Source organism: Simochromis diagramma, unplaced genomic scaffold (assembly GCF_900408965.1).
Source record: "Simochromis diagramma unplaced genomic scaffold, fSimDia1.1 OVJJ01000176.1, whole genome shotgun sequence".
Lineage (NCBI taxonomy): Eukaryota > Metazoa > Chordata > Actinopteri > Cichliformes > Cichlidae > Simochromis > Simochromis diagramma.
This window is the reverse complement of record NW_024386892.1, coordinates 4,418,282-4,440,934: the sequence shown is the minus strand read 5'-3', so window position 1 is coordinate 4,440,934 and position 22,653 is coordinate 4,418,282. Positions and strand designations below refer to the sequence as shown.

General features: G+C 41.4%; 1 protein-coding gene across 1 annotated transcript in view; it reads left to right on the top strand.

The window, feature by feature from the left end:
* The first annotated feature begins 827 nt into the window (after window positions 1-827).
* Window positions 828-22,653, top strand: part of hectd2 (HECT domain containing 2) — a 55,714-nt gene continuing 33,888 nt past the window's right edge. Inside the window, exons 1-10 of the mRNA XM_040034016.1 lie at window positions 828-1,376; window positions 8,809-8,950; window positions 14,842-14,980; window positions 15,095-15,197; window positions 15,373-15,462; window positions 16,045-16,109; window positions 16,394-16,439; window positions 19,939-20,048; window positions 21,921-22,069; window positions 22,166-22,289. Of these exons, the coding sequence (XP_039889950.1) occupies window positions 1,293-1,376; window positions 8,809-8,950; window positions 14,842-14,980; window positions 15,095-15,197; window positions 15,373-15,462; window positions 16,045-16,109; window positions 16,394-16,439; window positions 19,939-20,048; window positions 21,921-22,069; window positions 22,166-22,289 (1,052 nt within the window). The 5' untranslated portion in view covers window positions 828-1,292. The remainder of the gene's footprint in view (window positions 1,377-8,808; window positions 8,951-14,841; window positions 14,981-15,094; window positions 15,198-15,372; window positions 15,463-16,044; window positions 16,110-16,393; window positions 16,440-19,938; window positions 20,049-21,920; window positions 22,070-22,165; window positions 22,290-22,653) is intronic.

The window sequence follows — 22,653 nt, the reverse complement described above, 5'->3', positions numbered from 1 at the left end:
TACATTTAGAATTATCATCAGAGACACAGATGCTCAGTGCTCACAGTGAACCAGTTATTTTCTGACCACTTGTTTAATGTCCATAAATAAATCTCACAGAAAAATTCTGATAATAAGAAAATCCAAATGAGCAGAGGAGAGAGAAGAGAGAAAAGCAGACAAACAAGACCGAACAAAGTGTGGGAGAGAGCAGGCAACAGGTTTTATATCTCACAAAGAAAATGCCTTTAAAAATGTTTGAAACCCAAAAACAGATAAACGAGGAAATATTTTCTTTCTCGTTAACAGATTTCTGTTTCTACCAAGCAAAAGGACAACAAGCATGTCCCTCCCACCTGCTGACGGAATATCAGATGACGATTTTTTGACATAAATCACAATTCCGAGATGATCGCTTTATGTTATATAAATAAAATTATTGGTTTCTTAACTTTAAGCAATGTGATTTTAAAAAATATTAATGAATGCACTTATTTATGTAATAATTATTTTTAATTACGTATTTTCTATTCTTGCTTTTTTGATTGGACCTTTTTTGCAGGTATTCGTTGATTCTTGTTGCGTTTATATTTGCTTGAATTACTTAAATTCACAGAGATTGTGAAAGTTTCAGCACCAACATGTGTTTATTCTTACAAAGGTTCTTTCGTTCTCTCTTCTAAAGCTCATGTTGCCCACTGTCTGCCGTTATTTCCTCCTCTCTCTAGCTCTCTCTCTCCCGTGTGTGTGTGTGTGTGTGTGTGTGTGTGTGTGTGTGTGTGAGAGAGAGAGAGAGAGAGAGAGAGAGAGAGAGAGAGAGAAGCTGTGCTCTCCAGGCGCCTCCTCCTCCTTCTCCAAACATGGCGCCGGCCCGCAGCTGTGCTGCCTCCCCGTCAGACGACGCAGAGAGGGAGAGAAAGAGAAGAAGAAGCGGGTAGAAACTCGCCCCAAAGTTTAGGAAAAAAACTTAATTCAAAACCAAGACTGCTTCGTGCTTTTTAAAGTACATCGGAGACTTTACGCGCCGCTTTTGGAGACGTTTACGCGTCAGGCTGTGCGCGTAACGGAAAGCCCACCTGTCCGACGAAGGTAGATTTCACTCCGTTTCTCGTAGGATGTGAGTCTTCCTGATTTTTGTGAAATAACGGAGCAGAGCGAGCAGGCAGCCGGGGGACTCGGGGTCAGAGCTGGCTCTGGTTAAAAACATGTGCAGCTCTGTGACCAACAGCAGCACAGAGGCTGTAGAGGAGTGAGTCTTTCCAGGGGACGGGGAAAAACGCAAAACAACGTTTCCACTCTTCCACACTCAGAGGATGGATGGAGAACATTCTGCGCTGTCAGGAGTTGAGAGGGAGAGAGAGAGGCTCCCACCAATTTACAACAGCTCCCCTCCTGCTGTAAGAAACCCGCCTTTTATCTTTATCTATTCCACAACAGAGCGATCCCTGTCATCCCTTTCTGTTTGTTGTACAGAAAACATGTTTCACGTGCTACTGGTTGTTCTGGTGATAATGAGGCATATTTGAAAAGTTATAAAAATAATAAGCAACGTTTGAACATTACAGGTAGAAATGTTAGACATCATTATCTCGTTTGAAAAAGACAATATATGAATTCAGGGTAAGGTTTTTCATGCATGTGCTTTAAAAAGACAAACCAATGACAGGTTTTTAGGAAGCTTTCATCTTTGCAACTGGTGCAGGTTCAGGAACCGCACTGGGGTCTGTGTGCCCACACTGTTACATTCAGAACTGATTGTTTGAGTTTTACTGTGTAATAATAGATATCAGGCGTTTTCTGCCTCATTGTGCATTTATTGTACAGGCAGCTTTGCATTCAATGTTCTAAGAAATAATAAAAAAACATTATGCAACACAAACCACGGTAATTAGAGCAAAAGATTTTACTGCAGGTCATCACTGCATGAGTCTCTCAGCGTGCATCTTTTTTAATGCAGTTTCACGTTCCACTTGATCCAAAATCATTTTGTAATAAGACAAAAATCTTCACTGTTTGTACTTCAGGAATCAGGTACATGGATTTGAACTTGTGTAAAGTCCCCTAAACTTCCTGAACAGATAGAAAGGTGACATTTAACAAAAAAAAAAAAGACTGCACTTTTGTTGCTTTTTGGAAAAAGTGATGCCCCTGCCTTACATAATGATGCCTGACTCCAGCTCTCCAGCAGTGATGTAATCATTCGAACACAGAGCCGGGCGCTCGCCTCGCTTGTTGGGCTTTTCACCGGCGTTGTTTTCGGTTTGGTTCTCTGTGTCACTTTGGAGCAGACTGGCGGGCTCGCTGGCTGCTCGGTTGATGTCATCTACATTGTGTCAGGGAGCAGGAATGTGCAGATCAGAAGGTTCGGGGCTAATAAACAGTCTGTCACTGCTGAGACCCACTCTGTCTGGAAATGCCATAAAGTGGCCGCATGCGCTTTTTCTCTCCGGGGCTTTGGCCTGACTGATTCTGATTCTTCTTCAGAAGTTTTCTGGCTGCTTAGGCTCAGTGCGAGCTGAAAAGATTCAGGCTTCAAGTTTGGAGAAACAGCTCCTGGAGACAGTGGCTGCCATTGTTTTACCCACCAGTAAAAACAGACCAATTGAAGGCAGCTGGTGCTCCCTGTTTTTTTTTTTTTACCTGATCCAGAATTCTTGTTTCTGAGAGTTGCCCGATGATGAGAAAGCATGTTATTATCTGGAAGACTTTTTCCAGACCTCCAAGAGTTTGATGAGCTGATGGTCTGGTTACTTAAGTCAAGTAAAACCTGACTCAGCAGATTCATGGCAAACATTTTTTTGGGTTTCAAGCTTTGATTGTTGGGTTCTGCTGTTTTTCTCTGAAAGTATTTCAACTGTGAGTTATTGCATATAAAATCAGCCAAATCTGAAATAAAGCCGGTTTAAAGGTTTTAATTCCTTGACTAAATAGAAACTCGACTTTTACATGTGTTACAAGTTGTTAGAATATGACTGTGTCACACACAGAAGATGAGCCTTGTGTTAATTGTTATATTGAGATTGAAATAAAAATAGTTTCTCTGAATTTTTTTTCATGTCACTGTGGGATGGTGCTTCAGGGTTTAGCACTGGGAGCTCACAGGTGGACGCTCCTCCTGTTCTCCCAGGTTTGTCCTGGAGCTGGCTTAGTTCTCGGCTCAGGGAATTCTTAAACGCTTTGCTTCCAGGTTTTAAAAAATCTTTGATAGACTTCCGTTTATATGGTTCCACTCCACACAAACTTTCACAGTAGCATCTCTGTAGATATGCTGATTTTTATTACACACAGTATTTCCAGCATGTAGCCAGATGGTTATATTTGAGCATTTCCATCATCCATCTGACGCCATCCACGATTATTTTGATGTTGGACTGTCTCCTTTGTCTTTGTTTAGCAGTTCAGCCGCTGGTAAGCAGCTAGCCCTGGCCCTTTATTCTTTCATGTTTTCTCTGTTGATCATTGCCATGGCAACATGTTTCAAATACCTGCTGATTAGCCTATTAAGAAAAGCCTTGAAGCATAAATGAAGTGGCACAAGCTGAGTGCGATTTGATTTGCAGATGACTTTCCGAGAGTGCCTTTGACAGACCTGGCTCGCGTTCATCTAATCCATCCATGATAATCCATAACCAGGGAATTCAGTTTAAAATGAATTACATGTGGATTTGAAGATGAGATTCCCAGTTTGGAGGAGAAAATAACTCCAAATATAAGAATGTTTATCAGACAGAAATGATTTTTTGTACAGATTGCCTGGGTGACATTCGTGTTTATCCACAGCAAACAGCCAGCGTGCTAACTGAATCTTCGCTGACAGCTCGCTAGACATTGAAAGAGCAGCAGTGCTTCAGTGAGTGTGTCTGTGTTTGTGTTCATCTCAGCTTCAGACTAAACTCAGAACTCCACAGAAACTCTTGGTGTTCCCCTAGTTTCCCTTTAGTCCCCTGTCCAGGGTGACATCGGGGCTTTCCTTTGACTTTGAACACAACACGCCGGCTCTGAGATGAGCTTCAGGTTCTCTTTGAACACGCAGTGCACATCTGATTTCTGCGAAGTGCGTCTTAAAGAAAGAGCTCAACTTTATTTGCTTTGCCACTGCAGACAGCGCGTCCTCAGTATAAACAGGACTGATCATCAGAGCACGTGACCCCGGTGTAACCTGCAGTGTTTCACGTCACTTTTTGGTATAATCTCAGCTCGCTTCACATCTCCAGCAAGGTGGTACTAAATAACGAGGCTCCTGGGAACTGTGCACGATTACTAAACCAAAAAAAAAAAAGAGCCAGCTCAGAGCCAGGCAGTACTGGGCTACTCTGTCAGTGGTTTGGGGAGTTTTTCTTCAGCCCCAGATATTGGCGCTTGGTGAAAAATCCTAACGGGACTAATGCTTGCTTTATTTTGCCATGACCGGTCTCCAAACTGATGCCAGACTTGTGGTGATGATGCTGATGATGATGCACCAGAATGAGCTCACTGATTCTGTGAGCCATCTCGGATAAATGTTGGCTGCTCATTGGAGCTGATTTCAGCCTAAATCAACCCAAACCAGCTGACTTTACCACAAGTTTAAATCTGGGATCCAGAGTCAGACTCACATCTGGTGCTGTGCTTCCAAAACTCAGCCAGATCTGGCATCATTAAGCCGTGCTTACTCAAACTTGATGAGGAATAATGTCTGTGTATTTGGAAACCGTTTCTAACAGACTGTACATCAGCTGCAGGTCAATCTGCTGGATGAGATCGTGAACTGAAGCATCTATAGCTGGTGTAAAGACAGTGCTTCACGCTTTCTATACAGTATATTCGATCTGATTAGAGATGAGCAGCTGACAGAGGAGAGGCTGAGCAGAGTGTGTGAGACACAGTCAGACGCTGAGCTCTTCGTGGCGTGGTTTCTCTCTGGATGACAGCATTTCCTCTCAGACTAAATGACTGAGCAGAGCCGGACACGACGGAAATCACAAGACTGCTGCTAAAGCCGTTTAATTATTGTCAGATGTGAAGCGGGATCTAGTTATCGAGAAAACTTGAGCAGGAATGATTTGTTGACAGCCTCATTTCCTTGATCGAGTTGTTTATGCTACACGCTTTCCCGGACATCACCTGTCAATCAGCTGGCGTGGGCGGGCCTGTGGCGATGATGAAAGAGTGAGTGATGTGGCTTCACTGGGAGAGGACTGTAATTATACACACATCACTTCTAAGGGAGTGATGCAGGAAAGCAGCTCTGCATGAAGAGAACGAAGAAGTTTACAGCGGCGCTTCGGGCTCTGTGAGGTCTTCAACACCGTGGCAGCATGTCGATATTTAGCATCTTAGTTTGGCTTTTTAGTGCACTAATTAGCACCATTTATGAAGCAAATATACTTATATACAGCATATATACCATATATACAGCAAACTGATGTCAGTGTCATTAATTTCATGAACATTTATCAACAAAAATGTTCTTAATGGAAACCAGCTGAGCTGATAAATGATAATAAATGCAAGTAAAAAATGTATAAAATATCTCAACAGTGTCGTTGTTGTATAGGTCACAGTTATGGGATGGTAATATGACAGTTCCAAATCAAACATGTTAGTTCAGACATCAACGTCAAGCTCAGCCACAATCCCAGCCCCTGAGATTTACTGGGATTGTGGCTGAGCGTGACAGTGCCAACCCACATCATGATGGCTCGGCTGATACCTTTCTACATATCACAAACTGCATGTCGGCTGTGTTACTTAGGCTGCTTTAGCTTGCCCACAGTTCTTGCCCATCTGCCGGCTGCTTTGCAACCCACCTCCACCTTTAGCTTAAGATCGTTTTTGATTCTGGGCACAAAAGCAGTGACGAGCAGTCAGGCTTGCAGCGTTATAACTGTTTCCACTGTGGCCACAACATTTTTCTCTGGAGTGCTCGTTTTGGCTCAACCCTGTTTTATTGGGGTTTGCTGCTAATTAAAGGGGAAAATAGGTCTAAAGGAACCTTTCAAAAGATTTAAGTAAATGCATATCAGTATCTGTTTTTAAAAACTTTTTAACACCAAATTGTCCTCTGAAGATATATAAGATAGAGTCCTTACAATATTCTAGAGAGAAGCCCCAACAATAAGAACTTCCTTTCAAGAGGAAGAAATGGTAAATGGCCTGTATTTGTAAAGTGCTTTACTAGTCCCTAAGGACCCCATAGCGCTTTACACAACCAGTGATCACACACACATTCACACACTGGTGATGGCAGCTACATTGTAGCCACAGCCACCCCTTTGCAGGCTGCAGGACACTGCCGCCAGGCCCTCTGACCACCAACAGTATAGGCAACGGGTGAAGTGTCTTGCCCAAGGACACAATGACAGAGACTGTCCAAGCCGGGGCTCGAACCGGCAACCTTTCGATTACAAGGCGAACTCCCAACTCTTGAGCCGCGATCGCCCCGATCTCCAAGAGAGATCTGCTGTGATTATTTGGATGTTAAATACTGGTTTTGTTGTCAAATAGCTGTATGAGTCTGAATGTAAGTTTGCAAAAAAATTCAAAATAAAAACATTCAATACTGAGGAAACATGTATATCCTGACTTTTGTGGAAATGTCCTTAAACAGATGTAGTTAAAACACCAAATGTCAGGCTCGCAGAGTCTCAAGAAGAAAAGCCAACGAGTTAGAAAGCTGTGCATTAAACGCTTTTTGCAGAATTTCTCAACCTGTGGCGATTTAACGAACTCAGATGGAGCAACTGCTTCACTGCCTGCACTGAGTGAAATTTAAATGCACTTTAATTTGAAGTAATGAGAATCTTCTTCGACATGTGATTTATTGAATGATTTCAGTGTCTGCTTTTGTATTCCTGCATTAATTCTGGGTTTTCAAAAAGTGTTTGATCTGATTTGAGTGAAAAACCTGTTGCATCTCATTAACACTGTGGAACGTCTGAGCTGAGAGATGAGATGAAAGGGCACGTGTCGACTCGTGTGTGTGTGTGTATCTGTTGTACTATTTGTATTCTGCGTGACGTGTGACACATAAGACTGCACATACACAAATGAGCTACAACATTAAAAGCACTGCTGGGTGAATCACCTTGTTACAATCCAGTGTGCATTAAGAAGACCTCCTAACTTTGAGCCTGTTCAAATGGACTAGTTATAAAAATTTGAACTACTACCCAGTAGTGATGAATGGGGAAACTATCCATAGAGACCAGAGAGCATTTTTCTGTGTGTGTAAGACCGTAAACGTATGTATATCTACTGTGAAGTTGGGTATTTTTACGTTGGGGTCTATTGGGACTGACTTTGGAAGTTTGGCAGCCTCAAGTGGACGTTAGAGGAACTGCAGCTACTGGCACTCCCACTTTGGCTTCGTTTTTCAGCCTGGAGGTTTCTGCATGAACGAAAGCACACCCCACGCATTACAGGCCTCACCCACAGCCCACAGGACTGTAAGCTGCCTCAGTAGCACAAGAGAGACACATACAAAATGAGACAGGTGGTTTTAATAATGTGGCTGATCGTCTATGGCATCATCGTAATCCTTTTTTTTTTTTTTTTTGAAAATGTGGCATGTACCTGACTGTTTTTCTGTTCTTTTTAGTGCTTTAGAGAAAATAACATGGAAAAACAACGTGTGTGTGTGTGTGTGTGTGTGTGTGTGTGTGTGTGTGTGTGTGTGTGTGTGTGGTTGTGTGTGTGTGGGCTGTCGTCAGGGCTAAAAGGGCTAAAATTCTGTTCACAATATCCCTCAGGGTCTCATTTCTTTTGAAACTGATTCATTTTGAATGGATGATTAACTGTCTTCCCGTTCCATCACCTGAACACAACACTGCTGGTGCTGCTGTGTGTATGTGTGTGTGTGTGTGTGACAGAGTGTGTGTGTGTGACAGAGAGAGCGTGGTGTGTTTGCGGCTGTCATGAGCGGCTGCTGTGCATCTGTTGAACTCCCCACCTCCTCTTCCTTCCACCTCTCAAGCCTCCTCCACGATCTGTTCTCTCCATCTGTTCTTTCATTTCCATTTCTTCACTGACTTCCTGTCTCATATCCTCCTTCATTTTTCCCCACTTTCTCCCATCTTTTCTGCATTACTTCACTTTCCCTCACTTATCCTTCTTTCCTGCTCTCTCTTTTCAACATGCTTTCTCATCAATCTTCTCATCTTGTTACCACATTTTTCTCATTGCACTTGTGGTTCACAGACACCCAAAACTCATCAAATACCAAAAAGATTAGAAGTGTGATTCATCACAGAGAAGACTGAGTGAATATTAAGTTCATTCATTCGGTTCAGGTCATGTTGTCATTGTCTGTTCATGCAGCTGAAAACCTGATTTCATTTAGAGGTTCTGACTCTAGAAAGAAAGAGCTAGAGCACCACTAAGTGCTGGTTTCTTCGTGTTATGGGTGAAATCTGGGCTTAAAATGTTCACAATCGAGTTGAAGTCCTAACCTGGATCATCTAGAAGAGATAGAAAAAAGGAGAGAAGATGGAGGTTGTGTCTGGTTTTAAAGGGCTCCATAGTTCTGTTTTAGTTTGTATGTGATTGGATCTCGGAAAATAAACAGAGCTGGTTTTCCATAAAGTTTTGGAGTAAAGGTTTGTGTGTGTAGCTGAAGTCATGTCCGGTAGTCTCTCACTAAAGCTGGCATCTCCACTTTGATTCTCCACGTTTCTCTCAAGGTAGCCTGGTGACGTTGATTATGGAGTTACAGACTGAAGCGTTTGAGACTTCAGGACTTTGCAGCGGTTCAAAAAGATAAAACAAAGGAGGAGATAACTGGTCTGTTGTGCGTGCATGCAAAAAAACTTTCTTTCCACTCGTCTTCATGATCATGTTTTTGTGTGGTAGGGTTTGGGGCGAGGAGCCAAGCAGCCTTTTCCGTCTCTGGGCACCTTCATCTCCACGCTCAGCCAGAGGAGGGACATGGCTGGACGTGGACTGGCTGGTGGCATCATGGGCAACTTGACCGGTAATCACGGACTCAGACACGGTGAGTTCAGACACAACTTATTATTATTTCAGCAAACAGAGTGGTTTTGCCCCTTTTCTGTCTTTCTTTGCACATCGAAAAAGGAAATTTAATCAAATTTCCCAAAATGCTGTCTCTATCCTCCATTCTGTGTTCGTGCCTTTGGTCCAGGACCAGATTAGAGCTTTGGCTTTCAGGAAATGACACCGGACTCGAGCTAGCATTCATAAAACATTATGAGTAAAAATAAAAAATCAATTTAAAAAACAGTTAAAAAAAACTCCATCCATCCATCTTCTTCCGCTTAGCAGGCTCGGGTCGCGTGGGCAGCAGCCTAAGGAGAGAAGCCCAGACCTGCCTTATTGTGGTGGAGAGGTTTGTGTGTTGCAGGGATCCCAGGGGCTTTGTTGTCTGGGGGCTTTTGCCACCTGGCAGGGTCTCCCATGGCAAACTGGTCCTGAGTGAGGGACCAGACAAAGAGCGATTCAGAAGAACCCTATGAGTAGAACACCAAGGGAACAGTTCACCCTTCCCGGGATAGAGTTACCAGGGGCCCCGCCCTGGAGTCAGGCCCGGGAAGGGGGCCGAACGCGAGCGTCTGGTGGCTGGGCCTTAGTCCATAGGGCCCGGGCGCAGCCCGAAAAGGGGACACGGGCCCATCAGCAGCCAGGAGCAAATTAAAACTGTTTTGGCAAAATCTGCCTGTTGAAAGAACCTGACTGGAGAAGCACTGCTCTGTAAACCCAAACGCTAAAAGGATTTAAATAGGAGAATTATTTGGAGTTATTTGTTGCATTCTCCCTTTTTTCCATTGATTTTTTTTTACATTATTTTAAGCCAGACTTAAAAAAACGTGTAATGTGCATCTAATGTTACTGCAATAATGCTGAAGCGTTCCAGCAGAATTAGACTGTTGAGCTGTCATTGGGAAAACACAGACACACAACCATTCGCACTGCACCACTGTGCCGCGGACACTGTGCCAACTGATTCATATTAATGAAAAATATTTGAACTGACATAATAAGAACGTTACCATAGACATCATACAGAGATCAAGAGATATGACACTCACAAACCCAAACGATGAAGATGGTGTGATGTTGTGAAACTATGTGCATGCACAGTTTGATGCTGCTGCTGCAAATGGAATAAAGTGTTTAAAACCTGATTTAGGGGCAAAGGTGCCAAACCTCTGAAGTGTTGGCATTGATATGAAAGGTTTGGCTTTCTGCTGGCATATTTAGATAGGATTAAGTTTTGAGACTTGCTTCCAGAAGCACTTTAAATATTTGATTACGTGCAATATGCACTACTTTACTGCAAAAAACATTGAAACTCTTAGAGCTTTTAATGTTTAGGTTCTTCACCATAAAAGCAATTGTGAGGCTTCTCTGTGGTTTTAAATGTGTAGATGGAAACACTTTGCCTTTAGCATCTTTAGTCAAATTGAACTTGTGCCTTTTTTACTTCTACTTGTGCAACAAGCTTTGCTCCGACTTCCTGTCGTCTGAATCGGCACTGCTTCATTCCAAGCAGTAAAGCTGCTCAGTGTTTTGTAATATTGTTCGCCGCCTCTTTGCTCTCTTGGAAGCACCGATCCCCGTCCTCGTCTGCGATGTAATGATGTGTTACTTCCTCTGTTTACAGTGTGCTTGATGTATGCACTCACACTCTGTTTATGCTGCCTGCAAATGATGACATCGCTACTCTGAAATGAAAAGCTTTGAAAAGGAAGAAGAAGAGAAAAAGCTGTGCGGCTGTGGATTTCAACATCCCGCAGTGTGAGAAGATCAGACGCCTTCATTAATAACGAGACACTTACAGACATTTTTAAGGGGTGATTCAGATCTCAGCTGACTCACAGTTGAAGCTCAAGTCACTTAGACTCAAGAGTTGGAAACAAGTAATAATTACAAATGGTTTGTTCTCCTGCACGTGAAAAGTTTTTGGGCAAGTGGCATAAAAAATGTGTTTAGATAAGGTTTTTAGTTTCTCTTATTAAATTAGCATTGCAGTTATCAGATTGCGAGCTTTTCAGCGTGGCTTTAATAATTTTTTCATTGTGAGTGTTTTGACGGTAAAGGGGATGCTGCTTCCTGTTAAAGGCGAGGTTGTTTTTAAATGCCGCGTGAGAACAGAGACCCGGCGGAGCACCCACCAGCCCACTTTGTCACCACGGCTACTGATGCCAGAATAATTATACAAACCTCCGCCCCAAATGAAAACCATATGAAAGTGAAAACCATCAAGACACACACATGAGATATTGTTGCATTCCTCGGGCCCGTTACAGTCGGCCAGCCTGCTGGATAATCACCACAATTTGCTACTTCATCTGTAACGTGTTACGGGTTTTTGTAGAGATTTGTCAAAATAAAAGTTGAGTTTGGTCTCAGAAGGAACACTGTTCCACTGCAGCGTGATATGACTCAATGCAGTAAATATATAAAATGGCTAAATTGGTTGAACGAAGTGCAAAAGTCTTGAACCACCACTATTTTCTTTGTATGTACTTCCGGTGAGCTTTCTCGTCATTTTTTAAAGTGGTCTTGAGTAACAGTTCTTGAGGCTTCTGCAGGTCTTTCAAAGTCCTTCTTTGGACTTTGGCTGCTTTTGCACTCGTTTTCAGTCCCAGCCTGGTACGTGATCAGTTTCAGAGAAGTGTCTGTTGAAACAATCAGATATAAAAAGGTAGCTAACTTAACAGACAATATAGCAAAAAAATAAATAAAAAACACATTTTAAATCGAATCTTTAGGAACTGTTTTACTTGTAGCCTCTGGCAAAAATACCTCATATGTTCCTATTTCTTTTGCTAAAAATATGAAAAATGTCAAAGATGTCACAGTGTGACTGAAACAACATTTTTGCACCAATGCGGTGATTTCCAAAGAACTTTAGCTGCCATGTCTCAGAATCCTTAAAAAAGTTGTGGAAACTATGTACATGGAAGACCAACGAAGAAGTTTACATATCCACTTGTGTTTGACTGCAGTGACGACTCTAGTTTTTAGCGCTTGACTTCATTTTTCTGCCCCAAAGGTTCACACTTGATGCATGACCAAGTTAAACAGAATAAAAAAAATGCATAATTGTAATAAACAGTAGTCATGTAGCCACGTGCTCACACATAGAGCAGGTAACCAGCAATCATATTTTGCTGTGACGTGACTGAATAAGAAGCTATCACTGTGCAACTTGCCTCACAAACAAGGTGCACACATCATCTCCAGTCTGATGCTTGCTTTGTTCAGAAACCTCTGCAGCAATGAAAGCAGGATTGAATGGAAAGCACTTGAAAACACTTTGGGAAGATCTCTCTCACCCATCATCAAGAGACATCAAAGTAAACTCTGGAGAAAGAAAGAGAAGGAGGAAAAAGATGAATGTGACTCTTATGATCAAAAGGTGTCATGACAACGGATGCTTGTTGTTGTCAGCCCTGCGCTCAGTGATATACGAGCTGACAAAGCAATGATAATTAGGATGGTGTGAAGGAGGAAGGTGAGATTTAACAATATGTTCTTCTCCTTATTGCAGCTTTGTTTCCTCTTTGATTATGAATTTCTGTCTGATTTCATTAATGAAACAACTAATTCCTTCATCGAGGAGAATTTCATGACAGAAATGGAGCATAATGGAAAAAAAGAGCCAATTCAAATTTGGTTCCAGTCCAGATAATTTTATTCAAAATAGTTAAATAGTCCTGGCTTTGGCAGACAAAGCACAATCTAAATGCTTTTGTAGTTGATTCATTTCATGGACCGTTTGCATGTTTGATATTCTTGATCCACAGAGGATGGCTTGTTCCTTTTCATCTTCCTTCACAATCACCATCAATACAAAGTTTACTTTTGATCAGCGGTTTGATCCATCGTCTGGAATGCTCTTTGGACAGTTTCATGGTTCAGAACGTCTTGTTTTGTGCGCAATCAGATACACACAGAGCAGCACAAGATGTTTGGACTGATGGAGAAAAGTAAAAGGTAAACCAGGTACTAAATCTTCGGCCAACACCGAACCAAACTGGTAGCCTGCTGACACAAGTGCACTCGGGGGGGGGGCATCTTTCACTGAGGCTGAGAAAATCACAACGAGTGATGAAATGGAAATTTCTATTTGAAATCTACTTCTACACATTTTTTTCACTATTGGATTAGTTACTTTTTCTAAAACAATGATTTCTTCATTGTAGCATCTTTCCTCACCCTCGGGACAAAATGCAGACATTTAGCTGTTCTGTTGGTGGATGAGAGGAGTTTTTCTGTGATATAACACGTGCCCATCTCTGTTCTTGTGTCCCTTTTATCTTCTGCTTGCACAATCCTTCCACTTCTGCAGAATGAGCATCCACAATGCACCTGGACAGGGCTGCGCCTGCCTATTGTTAGTGTTGGGATTGAGGCTAATTATAAAGAGAATGGATGGATGGTCATCAGTGTGGGAGGATAGATGAATGCATGTGTGTTATGCAGCGCAGCCTGGCCTCTGTGATTGCACACTGATTGGGGTTAATAGCTGTTGTTGATTCATTTCTCTGTTTGTGGACCTCTTTTGTCTCCCAGCACATATTCCCTACACCTACATGTTCCGAGAAACATTCAAAACAGGCCCGATGTCTGTTTTGCAGTTGTTGTTTTTATTTTCATTTTCACTCCATGTGTCAGTTTAAACGCTGTCGAGCTGCAGATCTACAGCTGTGAGTAATTAACAGTTTGATGTTTTTATTGAATCCACCCACCCATCTTCATCATCCATCCCTCTTCATCCATCCATCCACCCCTCGTCGACCATCCATCCATCATTCATCCCTCTTTATCCATCCATCCATTCATCCATCCACCCACCCATCTTCATCCATCCATCTTTATCCATCCATCCATCATCAATCATCCATCCATCCATCCATCATCATTCATCCCTCTTTATCCATCCATCCATCCATCATTCCCCTCTTTATCCATCCATCCATTCATCCATCATCATCGCATTTATCCATCCATCCTCCCTCATCCATCCATCCATCGCCATCCATCATCCATCCATCCATCAATCATCCATCCATCAACCTCTCCCCATCCATCCATCCATCTTTATCCATCCATCCATCCATCCCTCCCTCCATCTTTATCCATCCATCCATCCATCCATCATCCATCCATCCCTCCATCTTTATCCATCTACCATCCAACCATCCATCCATCCATCTTTATCCATCCATCCATCCATCCATCCCATCCATCCATCCATCTTTATCCATCTACCATCCAACCATCCATCCATCCATCTTTATCCATCCATCCATCTTTATCCATCTATCCATCCATCCATCCATCTTTATCCATCCATCCATCTTCATCCATTATTTGGGCAAGACAATTTACCCTACCGCCTACTGGTGTTGGCCAGAGAGGGATGTGGCGCGATATGGCAGCCTCGCTTCTGTCAGTCTGCCCCAGGGCAGCTGTGGCTACAACTGTAGCTGCCTCCACCAGTGTGTGAATGTGAGAGTGAATGAATAGTGGAATTGTAAAGCGTTTTGAGGGTCTCGAAACAGACATTGCATTGCATAATTATTAATAATCTGCACATAAAACAAGATGTCTTGAACCAGATATCTGCTTTACATTATGAACATTTAACGAGCAGACTTGATATTATATTATGACCGTGATTAGGCCTTTGTGAGTGCTGCTATAGCTGAGAAAGCTTTTATTGTGTAGCTCACTAGGCTGAGAAGATGAGAGGATGTGGCGTCCTGTAAAATTCTACTTTGGCATCCAGATTCCTTTTTAAACTCTTTTTCTTTAAAGAACTCCTTAAGTCATGTTTTCTGTGCAGATGGTCAGTGTTACTGAGAGCGTGCTATAGTTGAACTGGTTCCTCTTCTTTATTTTCCTCTCCTGCAGGGAGAGAGCTGCCTCCGATATGCAGCGATGTTCGTCAAAAGCATCGGCTCTCCATCGACACGCTTCCTCCAGAGGTCAAAGCTCCATTCCCCTCTGACCCCATCATCCCCCTGCGCACCAAGACTACCAAGGAGTTTCAGTAGGTGTCAGTTCGCTGGAGCTTTAAACACACTTTAAACATGCAGGAAACATCCTTAAATCAAAGGTAAAGAGGTCGGTCTCCGTGAAGTCTTTCGTGTGTTTTGGCTGCTAGGGAGGACATGGAGCGTGCCCTCCAATCAGGAGACTGGAGGGAGGTCCGGGAGTTTTACCTGACAACCTTTGACTCCTTCATAGAAATCAACGCTGCCTTCAAGGTATATCACACACAGAATCTGGTTCTCAGCGAATGGCCTGTTGTGAGAAAACACTTTTAAATGCTGGTAAAATTTCACAGAACTGTTTTACGATGTGGTGCGATGGGAAAGCAGTTTTCACTAACTCTCTCCGTGTGTTACTCTGCCTTCGCTTTCCCCATCACTCCTTTCCCAGCGAGAGGCGAATGGATTGTTTAACACTATAGAGGACTCAGGAGTCAACACCAAGTTTGTCAACGCTGTTTATGACGCACTGCTCAACACGGTGAGACCACACCTTCAGACATGCTTACATACGCTCAGAAACGAGGAGAAAATACTCTGAAATTCGTTTGTTGGCTGTTTGCAATCACGATAGTTTTCCTGTAATCACCTTTGAATGTAAAATATTTTACATCTGATGGGCCTCATCAGCCAACACCTTGTGTGCAACTGCTGGAGCAAATCCCAGCAGTTGATCAACTGCTGGGATCAGCTTGAGGCTTTTCTGGGAGCTTTTAGGAACTGACTGTAGGGAATGACAATACTCCAGCATAGAAGTGAACTAGTTTTTTAGCATCAAGCATTTAGCATGTTTCTAATTTGATCAGTATTGCACATATTAAACAAGGCAGTCATGGAGATTTTTGGGTTATGTGTATTAAGAGATATATCCTGGTCAAAACTGACTCCAGGGTTCCTCGCAGTAGTACTGGAGTCGTCCACACCTGGTGAGCGTTTTCTCAATTTAAAAGTAGAACAAGTGACCTTCCTGTTGTGGTAAAGGTTAGATGAATATGCCGTTCAGTGTTTTTATTTCTCTTTGTAGGCCTCTGCACACTAAGCTTGTTTTCGGTTGTGTTTTTAGCCTCAGGACACCCAGAAGTCAGTGCTGAAAGGGATCATTAACAGCCTGCTGAGGGAGTGGAAAGGGTGAGACGAGCTCTCTGCATCTTTGTGTTATCATGTTCCACTTATGAAGTTTGCTATACATGCTTTTATGAAAGGAAATTATTAACATTTCATTGATATTTTTCACATTCTAATCACTGATGTTGGAATTCTTGTTCATTTATATTAAATTGTAGTAAAATAGCTTAAAGTAATACCTTGAATCTCTGTTTTGTACCTCTTTGCTGGTGTAGTTATTTGTTATTGTGGGACTATTTGTTGACAGTGTCTCACTGTGTTCTGGGTTTTGTCTGTTCTTTTTTCAGGCCTCGGACAAAAGATGATCTGCGAGCTTACTTCATTCTCGTTCAGGTACGATTGTGGGGAGTACCCAGAAGGCCCCTTACAGTGAACTAATCTTCATCACAAATCAGTGAAGAAATCAAATAAATGAGAACAGAGAGTACAGCTGATTAAGTCAGATACAGCATGAAAGTGGGAGCTAGAGTGTAGGTGGGTTGCAAAGTGGCTGACAGACTAAAACAGTGCGCCCTGTTGGCAACTTTACGCTTGAACATGCATCATGTCTTGATGCATGTTCAATCATCCAGGTAAGGAAATCCCAAAAAGTAGATTCTGTTGATTTGGACATAGAGTTTTCATCCAAGTGACTTCTTCACTATCTGCTACATCCAAATGAACAGAATCAGCTTTTTGGGATTGTCTGCAAACACTTGCTAAGTAACCACTGAGTGACTATGAAACTGCGACAGTAAAAGGAGGTTGTTCAAATTACCTGAAAGACCTTCAAAATAAAAGTTTTCCCTTTCCGCTGAAACCAAGATGTTTCAAAAGGTTTAACTTTTACTTTGACGGTGAATGGTCTCCTGTTCTGGTTTGTTCCGTTTCACAAGTGTTTGAAGTCGGGGTCTTCCATATAAGCTGTTGGTGCCTTCGAGCTACCGAAACAACAAGGTTTTCGGTGTAGCACTGTTTACCTCTTTGCCACCAGTTTTACGTAGCAACAGTCAGCAAACAACCTCTCACCAAACAGTTAACGTTTACACATTTTTGTCCCCTAATAATCGGTAGTTACCATGGGCTCAGTGACTGGTTTTTAAGCCTACGTCACTGGGACTTGAGAAAATTTGGTAAATTTGGTAGTTTTTGCCCATATTTATTCTTATTTAACAAAGACATTTTCATCAAAATGTTTTGTTTTCTTTTTGAAATTTCCCTTTGCTATTCTTCTTAATCTTGCCTCTTGTTTTCATTCCAGTCTTCTGTCTTTCTCTCTTTTTGGGGATCTTTCTTTGATGCTATTTTTCATCTCGGTCTGTCTTTCGTTCTCTCCGTCCAGTCTGATTCCCATATATGGTTTTGGGGATCAGCATCAGATAAAGACAGCAGTCTACAGTAGTCCCACTGTGGTTCCACCCTCCATCACACACACACACACACGGCCGAGCCAAACTTCTGATTTTGCCCCATTTGACTTTGAGGACTTGTCTCGTCTTTCAGCTCTCATGAGAACATAACCACGCACACACAAACACACAGATCAGGACTGGATGAGGTCATTTTGCAGTTGAGGACTGTTGGTTTCCTGCCTGATGATGACTCTCCTTCCTTTATGGGCTCTGGTTGCTACAAATTCATCTCTTTTTCCCTTCATCTGTGCATTATAACCATTCTCAGACTGAAGTGAGCTTTTCGGGATTATCTCACTCATTTTGTCATTTGTTATTACTTTTATTGCATCCAAACTTGTGCGCGTGCGGTCAAAGTGAAAGTGGGTCACACTTGAGGAAAAAAAGTAAAGAATAACAATCATTTAAATCCTACTTCAGTCGGCCTTTAGCCCTGCAGTTAGTTGAACGAATGAGAGATTTTTAAGGAATTGCAGTAAACCAGCCTTCTCTGGATCTTACAAATATGAACCGTATGTTGAGCATGAAGCATTTTCAATGGAAAACTCAAACATTATGTTCAACTTGAACCATTGTTTTGTTTTGTTTCAACTTGTTTTCATAGTTCTGCCCATTATTTCATTATGTTATAATGTTGTACTCTCCAAGTTAATTAATAAGAGCTGAGAACATGAGGCCGTAATGAAGTCCACCGGGGCAGTTAACTCTTGTTTTCATTCTTTCATCTAAACAAATTTGTCTAGGGGGTTGTTTAAGGGTTGTTTGGATGCTTGTGGGAGACCCAGCAGATTCCCTTTAACGCATGTTCCCGTGATCCCAAATGAAAGGTTTAAGACTGGTGAGTAAATGTTCTAAAAAGTGAAAGAAATCATACACAAAACTATCAAAATAAGGGGTACTTTCCTCAAAAAGAGTATTTTCTTAGTAATGCAAACTAATGATATATTTATGGTCACTTTATTTTATCTAAAAATGTACTCAACAACAGAAATAAGGAGATGAATAAGAAATAAAACAGGGAAAATATGCTTATGACAAGCATGCGGTAAAAGCCACTTGGTTATGGTTAGAACATGAATAAAGAATAAACTCCATCAGTCATATTTTCCCACTTCATGATGCTCTTAAACTTATTTTATTTTATCCTATCAAGTAATAAAAGAATAAGGAACTCATGAAAACTAATGTTCCACAAACTTGACTCAGACTCTTGCTCAACACTTCATGGCTTATCCTGCTGATCTGAACAACACCCTAAACAAGCAGCAGTCCACTGGAGAAGGTCCACCTGAGACAGAATCTGCATGTAAATGCTCATCCATAGTGTTCATAGTTAAAAAGCAGCCATCCAGTAATTGGTGTAGCTCAAGTATGATGTTTTCCTTCTATTTCTATTCCGTGTTTTTCTTGGTTGACTGTCGTCCATGAAAACAACACTGAAAACTGTCCTCTTATGGTCTCGCCTTTGACTTCATTATGTGATAAGTTTCTCTTTCTGTTAGAGTATAAAAGGTAGAAGTAGCCTTTAACTCTAAGTTTCAGAAAGAAGGCTTATATGGGCTATGCCCATCGGCTAATGAATTGTGATCGACAGTTTGTGAACCAATGAGAATGCAGTTTAACAGTCACATCCCCCTCTGATGACAAAAATCCTCATGTTGAGGCTTCACGATGGAGCTTTGGAAACCAGCAGGTGAAGTTATTAACAAATGTACTGTTTTATTCCTTATAACTCGAAATGAGTAAATGAGCCCATGAAGTCATCAGAAAACTGTTTACTGAGATTATCCAGGACAGCTTTCACCAGACGAGCATGCTTTAATCAGTCAACTCAGTTTAACCCTTTCACACATAGCGGTCACTACAGTGGACAGCTATTCAAAGGCTGTGTTCTTGCATTTGTGTCAGTGTTGATGGTATACTTGCACATAAACCACTACATAGGACGCTGATGTGTCACTCCATGCCCTGCCACACAGTCAAAACATATGTTGTCCACCTAAGTGGACATTTAAAAAAAGACTCTTTGAAAAGTACATGTTTAAAAAAGTGAATTTCAAAAATGGTTAACATGGTTAACTACTGCAAGTAAAATGAACATGTGGTTCATTACCTTAGCATGTCCCCGCATAAATAACAGTTATTTGTAGTATATATTGACTCACATACTATTTAATACAAGACAGTACATGCCCTCATAAATGTTTAAGCAGAGGATACCTTGAATTGTGTACGTTTCCATGGTTGCCATGTGCGTTCACATGCATCCAGGCACTAAGTTGCTGCTCTATCAATTTGTCCTGTTAAGGTCTCTGTTAGTAGCATCATGCAATACATTTGACATTTGTGTTACGATTTCCGTCTCAGTTCACATGTTGGATTCCGGCTTTTTAACTATGTGTTTCTGCTGTGTGTGTGTGTGTGTGTGTGTGTGTGTGTAGAACCCACAGTACTCAAGCACCAGCACCTATGTGATCTATGCTCACCTGCTCAGGCAGATCGCAGCTTTGTCTGAGGCTGACCATCACTTCCTGGTTCACTGGTTTAAAAAGTAAGTCCAAAACTCTGTGCAAGCGTGTGTGTGTTCGTGTGTGTGCACGCGTGTGCGTGTGTGTGGTAACTAGTTTGATATTGGTTCGCAGCCAGTAACAAATGGACCTCACCGCAGTTTAAATAAACAATAAAAATGTCAGGTATCATATTCTGATTGATGTCTTTTTACAGCGTCTATAAAGCTACAGAATATTTTCTTTGTCTTTACATTTGAATTACTTTGTCTTTTACTGATTTTCGTCATCCACACTGGATCTAAGGAGAGAGGATTTTGTATGTTAAAGAGATCGTGCAGCCTTCTGTGGAAAATGTGGGATTTGAAGCTTTAAATAACTCGTGGATGTGTGGGCGGATTGGCTCTTGTCATCTTGTTTCTGCAGCAGGGTTAGCAGGTGATAAATTGTGAGATGAGAACATAAATTAGGCAACTACTCTGCTTAGTCTCACTTTCTTAATGCATATCACATACACAGTTTTGAGGTTTTATGAATCTCTGCTGTCGTTTGGTGCAAACCCTAAAATTTGACAAAACGCAGCACTCGCATTCTTTTTACATCCAGCTTGGTTTTTGTCTTCAGCTTTGCTTTCCCTACTCTAATCAGCCCACACAGTGCGACCTGCATGCCAACACTTTCCCTTCTGGAAAAAAAAAGTTCAAACGTGTATTTGTGATTAACTGTCAAGTATAATAGAATTGTTCTACTTAAAAGAGTATGCTTAACTACTTGACATCCACCAGGTCACCAATAATCTGTCCATGGCTTGAGTTTTGTTTTGGCAAAATGTTTCTGGCAAAACTTTAGAAACTGCAAGATGTTACATTACAAATAAAGAGTCATACGACAGCTGTTGCATCTTTTTTCTATGTGACTGTTCCAAATAAGCATTATATTATATTTAAAAAAGGGGTCAACATAAGCCAGACCCTACCCTAACCATAGGTGGGCTGCTAGTGACTGGCCGGTTCTTAAATAGTTAAAAAAAAAAACTCATTGTGTGTACAACATTGTGTGCTAATGTATTGTAGTTGTTGTCTGCTGTTGTGTTACTGTACACATATTATCTGTTTTAGCTTGAATATGGAAAAACATCCTAGAAAAGTTTTATCAGGTCATCTTTCATTATATACTGTTTTGCTAAGAACACGTTTGGTGAATCTGTCAGTGACATACCACATGACTAAAACTGGTGCCAGGCAACACATGACTCAAATAGTCTATACGAGCAAGGGAATGGAATGGAAATCTCATTTCAGCTTTTTGTGGATGCTAACAAGGACACATTTGTTTTAATGTTTGAGAATCTGCTTGCAAAGACTGGAAGCTTGTTTGGGAGTTTTAGTATGAAAGAAATTTTTCACAATGTCAACACAGTAATCAACAGTAAGAGATTAATAGTTATGGGGCTTATGAAATATTAAACTTCTCTCCAATAGTAAAAAAAAGCATGTTTATTAATTTATAAATTTCTTTATCTTATTTAATTACATTGTTCCTCACCGTCCAAATATAAAGTTTGTCCAGCTAGAAGACTTTAAACATCACACACAGCCTGAAAGCACAAATGTAAACCAGCTTCTGTTCGTCTCCCTCTCGGCTTGAATGAGGAACATTTGAATTCATGCTGTTTGTGGTAATGATTTACTAGCAAGCTGCTTCAAATTAGAAGTTCTGTTTAGTTCTGCTCAGATCCAAAAACCAAACTTCTCCAAAGCTGCTATTATTTTTCCTCCTTGAAGTGTAAGCATCTATTTTTGTGCACATGTATATTTCAGGGTGCAGTTTGACTCTGCCAAGCCACCAGTATTAACTCCATGTATCTGTGTGTGTGTGTGTGTGTGTGTGTGTGTGTGTGTGTGTGTGTGTGTCAGACTGTCTGCAAGGCGTTTCAGACAACTGGTAGAGCGCCTCCTGCAGTTCATCTCCACTCGCCTGTTTCCAGCAGAACCAGATGAATTTCCTCCTCTGTCCAAGTGCGCCTGGTGGATTCCCTCTGCAACCAAAGTGCTCAGCCTCTTCAGTGAGTCTCTTGCATCCGCAAACTAATAACATCTCGATGTCTGCTGCAGATGATTTCTGTCACATTTGACTATTATTCTTGTTTCCCTGTCCTCAGATGCAGCCAACAGTGTCTCCTCCCCTCCAATCATGTCCTTCACTGACTTTTACAACATTACTCTTGAACACATAGATTTTATGGAGGATTATAGGACCTGGCAGAACTATGGCAACTCAAATAGGTCAGTTGTGTTTTTTCTGTATACATTAAACTGTATGAATTTTCCATCTGGTTCGATCCTGCTAAATCCTGATGCTTGCATCATTAGTAAATCTAAAAGTCATATCTTGCAATTAGGTTTGTTTTCTTTCAGCCAATACTGGACAAATTACCTGCCAAGAAATTTAGCTGAACATGATTTTCAATTTAATCGCAAAATTTAGTGTTCACTTGAACCGTTCTTTAGAGCACCAAAGGCGATAGGATACATTTTACTTCCAGGACTTCATTTGAGTCATTTTGCAATTTAACAATAATCAACTTTTAGATGAACATGACCTTTTTGGTTAAAATATTTACATATATATATATATAAACTATCATAT